Source organism: Pleurodeles waltl, chromosome 12 (assembly GCF_031143425.1).
Source record: "Pleurodeles waltl isolate 20211129_DDA chromosome 12, aPleWal1.hap1.20221129, whole genome shotgun sequence".
NCBI classification, from domain to species: domain Eukaryota; kingdom Metazoa; phylum Chordata; class Amphibia; order Caudata; family Salamandridae; genus Pleurodeles; species Pleurodeles waltl.
The window spans coordinates 513,726,357-513,739,906 of record NC_090451.1 but is presented as its reverse complement, the minus strand read 5'-3'; the positions used below and the strand labels follow the sequence as shown (position 1 = coordinate 513,739,906).

The window sequence follows — 13,550 nt, the reverse complement described above, 5'->3', positions numbered from 1 at the left end:
AGGCAATGGTGGTGGACTATAGTGAGGTGAAAAATAAAGCTGTGGAGAGTGAGGAGGAGAAGTAGGGAGAGGTGCTGGTTTCTCCTTTTGCTTCTGCACTTTTGCTGGTTGTTGAACAGAGTCTAACTCCTCTTGAAAAGCCAGCTTTCTTTTAGTTTTTAAAGGAAGTGCAGTGATGATTCGTCCAGTCTCCTTATGTATATGGATTCTCGATTGTGTTTCATCCATAACCTCTAATATTGGCTCAATCTCAGTCTCTACGACAATAGCGAAACATGAACGAGGAGGTGATAGAGTCCAAAAGCTGAGGCGCTTAGAGTCTAGATAGATCATCAGATTAAAAACGAAGAGGAATTATATTGCCACTTGTAAACATAAAATGTATAAAGATCAAAAATTAGCCAATGAAGAAATAAGGAAATTGCAAGTACAATATGTGGTGAACTGAAAATTGGAAAAAGAATAAACATTGGGATATGAGCCCTAGTAGTTAGCATAAAAGAATATTTAAATCATTATTATTTTTGTGGATTGATAGAGTGATAAAGACATTATAACAACACATATGGATATTTGTGTTATTTGAAAATAACTGAGTAAAATTGGTAAGAGTGTATAATTCGAGAATTTGCCATTTGGAAATATAAAATGAACTAAGATCTAAAATTAGTGAATAAAGAAATAAGGAGGTTGTAGAGAATTGAACAATGACCAAAAAATAAAAAATTAGGGTATGATACTACTAGGAATCATAAAAGAATATACAAGTTATTATTACATATGTGGATGAGTAAATTGAGAATGATATAAGAATAACACACATAGATACTTGCGGTATTTGGAAAATTGATGTATAAAATTGGCAAGTTTGTACAATTTGAGAATTATGCAGAATGAGCTGTGTTTTTAATTTGTGTAATATATATGTTTTATTGTTGGATGGGTGTCCTAGTGGGTCTGAAATTAATGGGGTTATTTGGTGAGAGAATATTTTGATTTATTACATTTAAATGTTGTATAGACATTTTAACAACTACATATCCCAGAATGCCACATAAAGGCATGAATGAGATGGAAAGTATAAATAGAGTACTTAATGGATTGGTCAATTACCGTGATCAAGACCGTCAAGGTCGAAACGCTTTGGTGTCTGTTTGTCTGGTATTATTTCACTTATTAAATGAAGATTTGGGGAAAATCCTGTGAGTGCCGCGTCGTTGACAGAAGTGTCAAGTTGGTATGAAAATATAAATATATATATATATATATATATATATACATATATATATACACAGGGAGTGCAGAATTATTAGGCAAGTTGTATTTTTGAGGATTAATTTTATTATTGAACAACAACCATGTTCTCAATGAACCCAAAAAACTCATTAATATCAAAGCTGAATATTTTTGGAAGTAGTTTTTAGTTTGTTTTTAGTTTTAGCTATGTTAGGGGGATATCTGTGTGTGCAGGTGACTATTACTGTGCATAATTATTAGGCAACTTAACAAAAAAAAAATATATACCCATTTCAATTATTTATTATTACCAGTGAAACCAATATAACATCTCAACATTCACAAATATACATTTCTGACATTCAAAAACAAAACAAAAACAAATCAGTGACCAATATAGCCTTTCTTTGCAAGGACACTCAAAAGCCTGCCATCCATGGATTCTGTCAGTGTTTTGATCTGTTCACCATCAACATTGCGTGCAGCAGCAACCACAGCCTCCCAGACACTGTTCAGAGAGGTGTACTGTTTTCCCTCCTTGTAAATCTCACATTTGATGATGGACCACAGGTTCTCAATGGGGTTCAGATCAGGTGAACAAGGAGGCCATGTCATTAGATTTCCTTCTTTTATACCCTTTCTTGCCAGCCACGCTGTGGAGTACTTGGACGCGTGTGATGGAGCATTGTCCTGCATGAAAACCATGTTTTTCTTGAAGGATGCAGACTTCTTCCTGTACCACTGCTTGAAGAAGGTGTCTTCCAGGAACTGGCAGTAGGACTGGGAGTTGAGCTTGACTCCATCCTCAACCCGAAAAGGCCCCACAAGCTCATCTTTGATGATACCAGCCCAAACCAGTACTCCACCTCCACCTTGCTGGCGTCTGAGTCGGACTGGAGCTCTCTGCCCTTTACCAATCCAGCCACGGGCCCATCCATCTGGCCCATCAAGACTCACTCTCATTTCATCAGTCCATAAAACCTTAGAAAAATCAGTCTTGAGATATTTATTGGCCCAGTCTTGACGTTTCAGCTTGTGTGTCTTGTTCAGTGGTGGTCGTCTTTCAGCCTTTCTTACCTTGGCCATGTCTCTGAGTATTGCACACCTTGTGCTTTTGGGCACTCCAGTGATGTTGCAGCTCTGAAATATGGCCAAACTGGTGGCAAGTGGCATCGTGGCAGCTGCACGCTTGACTTTTCTCAGTTCATGGGCAGTTATTTTGCGCCTTGGTTTTTCCACACGCTTCTTGCGACCCTGTTGACTATTTTGAATGAAACGCTTGATTGTTCGATGATCACGCTTCAGAAGCTTTGCAATTTTAAGAGTGCTGCATCCCTCTGCAAGATATCTCACTATTTTTGACTTTTCTGAGCCGGTCAAGTCGTTCTTTTGACCCATTTTGCCAAAGGAAAGGAAGTTGCCTAATAATTATGCACACCTGATATAGGGTGTTGATGTCATTAGACCACACCCCTTCTCATTACAGAGATGCACATCACCTAATATGCTTAATTGGTAGTAGGCTTTCAAGCCTATACAGCTTGGAGTAAGACAACATGCATAAAGAGGATGATGTGGTCAAAATACTCATTTGCCTAATAATTCTGCATTCCCTGTGTATATATATATATATATATATATATATTCATTCCACTTTAAAATAACAACGGTTACAGGAACATTACAGTTAAGCTTACAATTTAAACATACAAAACCACAGAAATTCACATATTATAGTAAGAGTTATCTCAAGTAACTATAACTCGTGCCCTAAGGTAACTATAACTCGAGCCCTCGTCATATACAGTTTTTTTTCCAACTATTTTACTGCAAATTACGGCACTTATGACATCTTTGATAACATTATTGATAATAAGTGCCGTAATTTGTGGGGTAATCAGCAGTGAATGGGGTTACCTTAGGTTACTTGGTTACTTGCAATAACTAACTATAACAAGTTAATTTCTATGGTTTTGTACGTTTGAAATGTGATTCTAGCTATAACGCTAGTGTAACCTTTGGTTCTGTAAGTGAATTTATATGTTTTTATAATTCTATTTTCTAACTATAACACCCCTGAAATCTTTGTTTTTTTCAGTGATTTTTTTTATATATTTTTTTTTACGTAAAGTACTTTTATTACTATACGTAAATCCAACTAACCCCGCCCACAGCCTTTGGTCATGTGAGGCAAGGGTTGGCCGCAGGGTATTGCCAACCCCTACAACCACCCAACCCTACGGCACGCATGGCCTTTGGCTTTGAGCAGCAGGGGACGGCTACAGGGCCTGGCCTGTGGCCAGGCCCCTATAAGCACCAAACCTTGCGCCGCAGGGACTGGCCAACACCCCTAACCACCTAACCCCAGGCTGCGCATGGCGCAGGTCAGTGTCCCCTTCTCCCAGCAGATTTTGGCCCGAAGGACCACCATTGCCTGGGGCTCAGCTTTCCATTTTTTTTTCTTTGGGGTGGGAATGGGGGGGCCACACAGCCCTCCTCCCTTGGCTGATTTCAGCCCCGGAAACCCCCATTCCCCGGGGCCCGACCTAAAAATTACATTTTATTTTGGGGGGAAGGAGGCCGCGCAGGCGCCCTACCCAGGCCTATTTCGGCCCGGGGACTCCATCCCCTGGGGCCCAGCCATGTCATCTGGGTACCCCCCCAGGGCACCCAGTTGCAATGTTAGGGACCGCAGTGGGAGCCTGAAGGGCCCCACGGTTCCAGCTGGCTCCCTGCCTCCTGGGGGAGCCAGGATTGCAGCCACAGACCGGGAGCTGCTAAACATACAGCTCCTTGTCTGTGAGAGCAATAGTTTCCTCTGTTTGCCTACCTGCATCTCTGGTCCCCAGGGCCATCTATGGCTCCTTGATCTTGAGGGGCTGCGCGGCCCCCCTCCAACTTGAACAGCCCCAGGGAGGTAGTGGTCCCCAAGGTCGGGGGGTCCGAAACAGACCCATTGAGGTGGCAGTCTCCGGGGCTGGGGATGGCCAAGACAGTCCCCGACATTTCATTAGAAAGTTTGCTCCGGTGGAGGTGGAGCTCCCCCGGGCTGTGTGTGTGTGTGGGGGCGGGGAGGGGTTGGGTGGGTTCAAGATACCCACCCCCCGCATTTTATTGGACAATTTGTCCTGGGGAGGTGGCAGTACTTTTTTTTGGTTTGTTTTCATTTTCAGCCAATCTACCACATCTCCTGCTGAAAATTCCCCAAAAAATGCTTTTGTGCTCTGGGCAACCCCAGCACACAAGCTAAGGGGTTAGGGTCTCTCTAGCCTGGCCCCTTTTCTTATTTGTTAATTTTTTTTCTGGGACTCAGCTGAAGCAGAGTGCAACATGGCGGCCAACACCTCCTTGCTGATGTGCTGGCAGCCAATCAGATCTTAGCACGAGATCGGAAGGGTTCGTGGAGCCTTCACGTCCCTATATGTATAAATTTGTTTTGTCTTTAATTACTCAAAAACAACTGAACATATTTACACCAAATAACAAAAAGGTTGCTTTGTGGACCAAGAGCTACCTGCCTGCCAAATTTTGTGTTATTCTGTCCAGTGGTTCGGGCGCTATTCCTGTACAAAATGCATGTGAAAAAAAGTATGGGGAGAAAGCATTTTGAGACCCCTCTTTTTTTCGGCCCCCATCTGTCAGATCACTCAAAACTTTCCAGATAGATGCTGTAGTGAGCATCGTATTTTTGGGAAAATTCCGTGAAGATTCAAACAGTGGCAAAGTTTCTTCTATAGAAACTATGTCCTAACTATTACTACCTAGTGGTCCTCGCCATGTACTGAAAAGTGTCTACCGTGCACCCCATATCTAAATGGCTGCCGGACCTGATAAAATGGTGCTCCTCCGAAATCAGTGTGATGATCCATACACGGAGGCAGTTGGGAAAAGGGATGCCCTCACCGAATGGGACACTCTTTTAGCACTCCAAGCTAAGTCAAGTGAAATGTCCTCATGAAAACAGATCAGGTACCCCAGCCTCCTGACAAGACACTGATACTAGCTCAAGAACTATACTAAGACTCATGAGGACTCAAAGAGCACTAGGCATGAACCAAACATTAAATTGAGATGTTGTGTGGTGGGATGATCAGGGGGATACTGCTTAGACTAACCACCTCCTAAATCTAGACAACTCATGCTGGTGCAGACGCACTGCCCGAGCGGGAAATGTGACTAGCACAGAGAAAGACAAAAGCAGGCACATGAACGGACAAACATGAATGGTGGGAGTACAAATATACAAATCACAGTTTCAATGTTTGCATGTTACTCCTAGTTTGAAACGCAGCTTGTAAATGTACATAAATGTAGATGACCAGCATAAGCAACTCACAAGCGTATTGCCTGATAGATTAATTGATAATGTATATGAAAACCTTTGCGATCATGCTAAACGAAAACCCAATAAAGAGCTATATGTAAAAAAAGAACTAAACAGGACAAGAAGATTGCAAAGCCATTAACGGAAAAAAAAAATGGAGCACAGCTTGCAATCATGCCAAACAGGTGTCCTGTAATGCAAAATTTAAATCAGTACAGTTTAACTAGTTACACCTGAATTACCTCAATCAGAAAGAGTTTCATAAAATGTAACAATAGCATGATTCTGGAAGTCCCACGTGCTAAGAACTAGAGGCAGATTTTATGCCACAGCAACGAAGAAAAGACAATTCCACAGGTTACGACTGACCATGAGATGAACAACGATGTTGGTGCTCAGGCATTACCTGTCTAAATTCTATGGCTGAAGCTGGAAAAATTATATACAGATCTGCTCTTTTACAGTTGTTGCCAGCAAAAAGAAAGACTATAATACTCCAGTTCCAGTCACTTGGGCCTAGATTTATTAGACAGTTGGCTAAGGGTTATGAATAGTTGTTAACGGAAGAGGAGGATTCAACAGACTGACACATATTCCTTGAGACATTGTTTTAACTTCCCGATCATAGACCACCACAAGAGACAAAAGGGACAACAGACTACTCACACTAGTGAATGCAGAATTCTGGATTGGCACAAGGCAAACAGTTAAAAATAGTACCCCAATGCCTCATTTGACCATTTATAAAACAGAAGTAAGCAAGCTAACGGAGCACACATTGGGAGGCAGTTAAGCTTTAGCTGAGGGGAAAAAAAATCATAGTCTTCGAATTAGTATTAATTGCAGGTGGATTGTTGAATCTATTCAACCCACAGAGACACAAAGTACTAAGCAGATGTATTTCACAAACCGGTAAGAAAATCAAAAGATACTGGAAATCAGGGGGGCAAATGCAGCTTTTGAATGTGTCTAAGTGTGTATGAAGTGTAAATTGTTTTTTAACAAGCTAAGGGAGCTAAAAAAAAGATTGAACTAAACTAAGATGACTCTTTCCCTCCTGTGTGTATATCTCTCATTACGACACATTGAACAATTTAAAGTATCAGTACTCGTCACCTGTGAAGATATTTAGGCTGGATTTATTTTACTGTGACTTATGCTTGGCCTAGGGGAGACATTATGACTCTAAGTCAACTATTAAGGTCCGGTCACAGGGCTGGTCCATGATAAACTACTAGCTTTGATAGAACCGGATATGAAGATTTGCAGGCTTTAGACTACACCAAATGTTAAAGATTCACTTTAACAATTAGAGCTTTTATCCTTAAACAAAAGAATGCTCCTCACCAGAAGCACTTTTTTCCTTTTTTGTGTCTGATTATTCAGGGCTTTGTTCTTTCCTTTAAAAAAGAAAAAGTTATTACTTTCTTAGTTAAGGTTTATAGTTAGAGATACCTTAGGGCATTAATTGTAGATACTTGAGATAACCATAACTATCATTGTAAAATTTCTATGGTTTGGTGCGAGTAAATTCAGAACCTAACTATGTCTCTGTAGACTTTGTTTTTTTAAGTGAATTTCTACGTTTTTTTTCCAAATTCTTTTACCTAACTATAATGTCCCTGTAACCTTTGTCTTTTTCAGCGAATTTCTATTTTTTTTTTTTACATAAAGTAATTTTAATTACTATACGTTGATCCAACCTCCGATAACCACCCAACCCCACACCACTTGCTGAAAGCGGAGTTATGTTTGCTTTTTTTGGCAGGAGCAAACAGCTACCTCCCATGGGTAGGCACCTCGGAAAGTAACAGGAGCCGTCCCCAGGGCCATCTTTGGCTCCAAGAGGGAGGCCACGCGCCCCCCCTATCCATCATTTCAATTTAGCCCTGGGGAGGTGGCTGCCCCCAGGACCAGGGGTTCACGACAGACCCCCTGCATTAAGTTATTTGAGCCCTGGGGAGTGCTTTGGTGGGATGGGGGGTCCACATATTGGTTGCCCCGAGGAGGCGGTGGTCCCCGGGGCTATGGGGACCGCCAAACTTAATTGGAAATAGCTTATATGTAAATTCAGAAACCGGGGCTATCTGCTGTACCAACTGACTCATGCTGAATCGCTTCAGACAGGTCCTATTAGCATCGAATAATATCACAAATAGTGTCACAGACCTCATCGGCCACTTTGTAGCATGTCGGTATCTCTCTCCATCTCGGTCTTTGAGATTTCATGATGAAAGACAATATCAGCAGACACAAGGGGAACCCTCCCTAATGTGCTGGATTGCCTTTGTTTCTGAGATCAGGGTACTTGCGGTGACCTTGGCTTGATATCGATGTACAATAGTGTACCCGACCTTAGAAACTCTTAATCCACGCCAGAATAATGTGATACTTCTAACAAACTGCCAGTCAGCCATAGAGAATGCTTTGAATGCACTCAGACTGGCTAGCGTAAAATGAATTTTTGTCTCATTAATGCTTCAATAATAAGAATGTCCACCTTAAGCTAGGGGTGGGACTGCAGCCTCCTATTATTGCAGAATGGTCTTCATAGATAGACTAACTTTTGACAGCGGACCTGCCAAGATCTTTTACAGTATGTTATTGAATGTGTTAGTGATTGATAACGGAATACAAGAATAAGAATCGAGGTGGCTTTTAGATAGCATTACTGTCGCCTCTCTCAAGGTGTCTTTCCCATTTATGCATTGTGGTAGTACTATTAGTTACTGTATTAACAATTTAAGACCTGGCTCTTCTAACTCTGTGTGCTCTGCTCGCTGGTATCTGCAGTAAACATATTTGGTAGCATTTGAAGCCCTTCTGAGGGCAGCCATGGACATTACAAATCAATAAACATAATTGGTGCTCTCTTGTAATACACCCTGTGTTGTATTTAGCTTGTATTTTATCATTAGGGGAGATGTAATGCAGTCATTCATAGCCGATGAGGACTGATTATATACTACATTATTAATGTAAGTTACTTTAAAAAAGGTTGAATGAGTTCTTTTATTTCAGCCTATAAATTGTCTCTTTAGAAAATAAAAAAAAAACAGTTTCAGTTAATGTCACATGGAAACAGGCACTTATTAAAACAACTTTTTATTTTTTACAACCAGGTATTACTATATGAAATGACACTGGAAAGGCAGAATTATTCGGGGATTATGATCATTAAAGATCTCATGAAGAAGAGACAATTATTGCATTCAAATACATTAGAATAAAAGAAGGACTACCCTCTCATGCACAAGAAACTGTTAAGCGTTAGTGGAGCATTAACATAAGGCAGGGTCTGCACATCAATAAACCATAAAATAATTCCAAGCCCCTACATTTATCCTTGAGATACAACCATGAAGAAGAATTCTCACTTCTAACCCATTCTGATCGAGATTCAGGAACATAAGTGGCATGAAATTAAATTTGACAAGGGACAAGCAGCAAAGGTACTATCCAAAATCAGGGTAGGTAGCTTCTTACATTTGATATGACAGTTTGCATTTGTGACAGAATGCAAATGACGAAGGAAAGTGAGGGGTGGGTTTGGGACCATTCACACTCACTCACTGTGACGTACCTCTGTGGCTTGCTGCTGGAGGTGGATGGCCTCTCATAGATACGTCGAAGCGAGGCTCCCTTGGGCGTGGGATGAGAAAGTGGCTGTTCATCCTGGGCCACCTCTTGTCGGGCAGATGCCGTTTTTACCACCCGGTTTAGATCCACCTTATAAGTAGTGGCGACAGAAGTGGCAAAGGAGACACCAATCTATTGAAAGAAGTAAAGTCCTTAGAGGTATGGGACAAAGATCTGAGGCCACATATTAGGATTAGGCACTGGATTTTTCTACTCTTGGTGGAATTAGGAAGGGCAGCACTCACCAGATGATTTAGGCACAAGCCCATATCAGCAACTTTGCCCCAATTCACAGGAACCATGTCAAAGCAGCGTTCTGGCTCCCATCCATAAACTCGCAGACTGTCCTGGGAACCACTATACAAGCAGCCACCATCAGGGTCAAACAACATACTCCTGGAAAAGTGACAAAGACAGAACAATTTAAAAATGAATCACTATTTCGTATTACTTTAGATTATTCAGACACCAACACAGTAGTCGCACACAAGGGACATACAGAGGCATAAAAAAAAATAAAAAAAATAAAAGGAAAGGACATAGAGTCATTTTAATTGTGGAATCTCTAACAAAATACTGTGCTTGATTTAGTGGGCTTCTGGATGAAGATGTTAAATCAGGAGGGGATGCAAACAACCAAATTTCCTTCATCAAACCTTTTCTAAGCAGTAATAATGTGGCTGATTTACCAGATGGAATTTGTTCTCTAGAAATTAGAGAATGTTCCATTGCCGCCAAAAAGAATAAGAGATCAAGTGTTCACAAACTCAAACGTTCCGTCAGGAACTGAAGCAACATCGAAAACAGTACCAATGTTTAAGAAAAATTGGGTGGTAGGACAAGAAGAGATGGATTAGGGATCCATTGTGCAACAGAATTAAAGGTTTCTTTCAATGACAAAGAATCGTTGGCATAGCCTGTAAATATTCCTCCCAGATGTCTAGGAGGTCAGGCTAGAATATTACATTTAGTTTATAACATGGAGCCCAAATCCCCCTTTTGGTTAAGGATGATCCTCTTTCATTTAATTTTGAATTTACTCAATTAGTGTAAGATATGCATTTTAACTTCTTTAGGCCTCTGGAAGTGGTGAACGTTGGATGACGTGCATATTAATCTGAGGTTGGAGGGTCGTGGTTTGGCGATTTAAAAAACACCAATGCTGGGAAAAGATTTTGCACTTGTAACTGTAGGTCTCCATCATGTCAATATTCTTAAGTCAAATAACTGTGCAAAGTACAGATACCACAACCGGCAAGACCATACAGGGACAAAATGAATTATATCTGTATTGAACTTATCGAATTTCCATAGCACAATTTCAGCAGCAGTAACAGAGAAATTAAAGAAGAGATGTAGCCAATTTCTACAGCAATGGAATGCTTGGGCACTGCTATAGATTTCTGCTTTGGAAACCTTTGTGCAAAGGTTGGGTAACTTGCATTGTTGAATGCTGCAAACAAGTCGATCACTGCATAGCCTGATGATTCAAAGATGGCAATGGTGACAGCTGCATTCAGAAGCCACTTGTCCTTAAAACAGCACTCTACTTAGAGTGGCCCCAGTGGTGTTTTCTCCAAAGAGATGTGTTCTGTTCTGTTCAGGAATAATCTATTCCTTAGAGCACGGTTAGGACCGAGGCTTCTCATGAGATAGGGCTCGACATTAGTCCTCCCCATTGCCACATTCATTGTCCATTTTAGTCGAACAGTGATGTCTCTCCTTCTGACCAAGCCCTTTAGACTGTCATCTTTCTCAGATGGTATCTTGAGGATGAAGGATGCCCTGCAGAGGATGGTTTTGCCTCTGTATTGCTACTGGAAAGCCATGCCTTTTAACGTTAAGTATATAGCTTTGATGATTCTTGAACTCTCTTTTCCTAATGGTTTCACAGAGCTTGAATCCCCACATTCTCACAGAGGTTTTATGTGAAATCTGGTATGAGGGACATGTAGGAAGGCATAATGGCATAAACTAACTGCACTGCTCTCTATGTCAAAATACAGTCTTTGAAGAAAAGATGACTCCTTTCTCTAGGAAGCACAGTTGAAACTATCTCCTTCAAAGACATTGTTTTTTGTGCTCCAGTATTCAGAATGGCTCCAAGAACTACACAGTTCTTGACAGGGTCATAGAGGGACTTTGCCTAAGTCACAGAAAGGCTAACTGAAAGAGGGCACATTGCAGAGATTGCTTTGATGCTTCCATGGTGCAAAACATGATCAACCAATCATACAAGTAAGCGTAAAACACATTGTTTGGCTTCCTGAAATAAAGCATTACTGTAGGAAGTTGGCTCTGTATGCACTATTTCAAAGTAAGGAATAGTATACACAGAGTCCAAGGGTTCCCCTTAGAGGTAAGATAGTGGCAAAAAGAGATAATTCTAATGCTCTATTTTGTGGTAGTGTGGTTGAGCAGTAGGCTTATCAGAGGAGTAGTGTTAAGCATTTGTTGTACACACACAGGCAATAAATGAGGAACACACACTCGGAGACAATTCCAGGCCAAAAGGTTTTTGTATAGAAAAATATATTTTCTTAGTTTATTTTAAGAACCACAGGTTCAAGATTTACAAGTAATACTTCAAATGAAAGGTATTTCAGGTAGGTACTTTAGGAACTTTGAATTAGCAAAATAGAATATACAGTTTTCACATAAATAACATATAGCTATTTCAAAACTAGACAGTGCAATTTTCAACAGTTCCTGGGGGAGGTAAGTGTTTGTTAGTTTATGCAGGTAAGTAAACCACCTACGGGGTTCAAGTGTGGGTCCAAGGTAGCCCACCGTTGGGGGTTCGGAGCAACCCCAAAGTTACCACACCAGCAGCTCAGGGCCAGTCAGGTGCAGAGGTCAAAGTGGTGCCCAAAACGCATAGGCTTCAATGGAGAAGGGGGTGCCCCGGTTCCAGTCTGCCAGCAGGTAAGTACCCGCGTCTTCGGAGGGCAGACCAGGGGGGTTTTGTAGGGCACCAGGGGGGACACAAGTCGACACAGAAAGTACACCCTCAGCGGCACGGGGGCGGCCGGGTGCAGTGTGCAAACAAGCGTCGGGTTTTCAATTGAAATCAATGGGAGACCAAGGGGTCTCTTCAGCGATGCAGGCAGGCAAGGGGGGGGGGCTCCTCGGGGTAGCCACCACCTGGGCAAGGCAGAGGGCCACCTGGGGGTCGCTCCTGCACTGGCGGTCGGATCCTTCAGGTCCTGGGGGCTGCGGATGCAGTGCCTTTACCAGGTGTCGGGTCTTTGAAGCAGGCAGTCGCGGTCAGGGGGAGCCTCGGGATTCCCTCTGCAGGCGTCACTGTGGTGGCTCAGGGGTGTCAACTCTGGCTACTCACGGTCTTGCAGTCGCCGGGGAGTCCTCCCTGAAGTGATTGTTCTCCACAAGTCAAGCCGGGGGCATTGAGTGCAGAGTGCCAAGTCTCACGCTTCCGGCGGGAAACAAGTGTTGTTTCAAAGTTGCTCCTTTGTTGCAAAGTTGCAGTCTTTGGTGAACAGAGCCGCTGTCCTCAGGAGTTCTTGGTCCTTCTAGATGCAGGGCAGTCCTCTGAGGCTTCAGAGGTCGCTGGTCCCTGTGGAAAGCGTCGCTGGAGCAGTGTCTTTAGAAGTGGGGAGACAGGCCGGTAGAGCTGGGCCAAAGCAGTTGGTGTCTCCGTCTTCTCTGCAGGGTTTTTCAGCTCAGCAGTCCTCTTCTTCTTAGGTTGCAGGAATCTGAGTTCCTAGGTTCTGGGGAGCCCTCTAAATACAGAATTTAGGGGTGTGTTTAGGTCTGGGGGGTTAGTAGCCAATGGCTACTAGCCCTCAGGGTGGCTACACCCTCTTTGTGCCTCCTCCCTGAGGGGAGGGGGGCACATTCCTATCCCTATTGGGGGAATCCTCCATCTGCAAGATGGAGGATTTCTAAAAGTCAGAGTCACCTCAGCTCAGGACACCTTAGGGGCTGTCCTGACTGGCCAGTGACTCCTCCTTGTTTTTCTCATTATCTCCTCCGGCCTTGCCGCCAAAAGTGGGGCCGTGGCCGGAGGGGGCGGGCAACTCCACTAGCTGGAGTGCCGTGGGGTGCTGTAACAAAGGGGGTGAGCCTTTGAGGCTCACCGCCAGGTGTTACAGTTCCTGCAGGGGGAGGTGATACGCATCTCCACCCAGTATAGGCTTTGTTACTAGCCACAGAGTGACAAAGGCACTCTCCCCATGTGGCCAGCAACATGTCTGGTGTGTGGCAGGCTGCTAAAACCAGTCAGCCTACACGGGTAGTCGGTTAAGGTTTCAGGGGGCACCTCTAAGGTGCCCTCTGGGTGTATGTTACAATAAAATGTACACTGCCATCAGTGTGCATTTATTGTGCTGAG

The 13,550-nt window shown here is 42.8% G+C and overlaps 1 protein-coding gene across 7 annotated transcripts in view; it reads right to left on the bottom strand.

Moving 5' to 3' along the window:
- The window catches only part of KATNB1 (katanin regulatory subunit B1), a 434,067-nt gene that overhangs the window by 302,063 nt on the left and 118,454 nt on the right, over positions 1 to 13,550 (bottom strand). For all 7 annotated transcript variants that reach the window (XM_069217361.1, XM_069217365.1, XM_069217360.1 and 4 more), the window contains 2 exons: positions 9,445 to 9,595; positions 9,144 to 9,331 (listed from right to left, as the gene is read on the bottom strand). In XM_069217361.1, the coding sequence (XP_069073462.1) occupies positions 9,144 to 9,331; positions 9,445 to 9,595 (339 nt within the window). The remainder of the gene's footprint in view (positions 1 to 9,143; positions 9,332 to 9,444; positions 9,596 to 13,550) is intronic.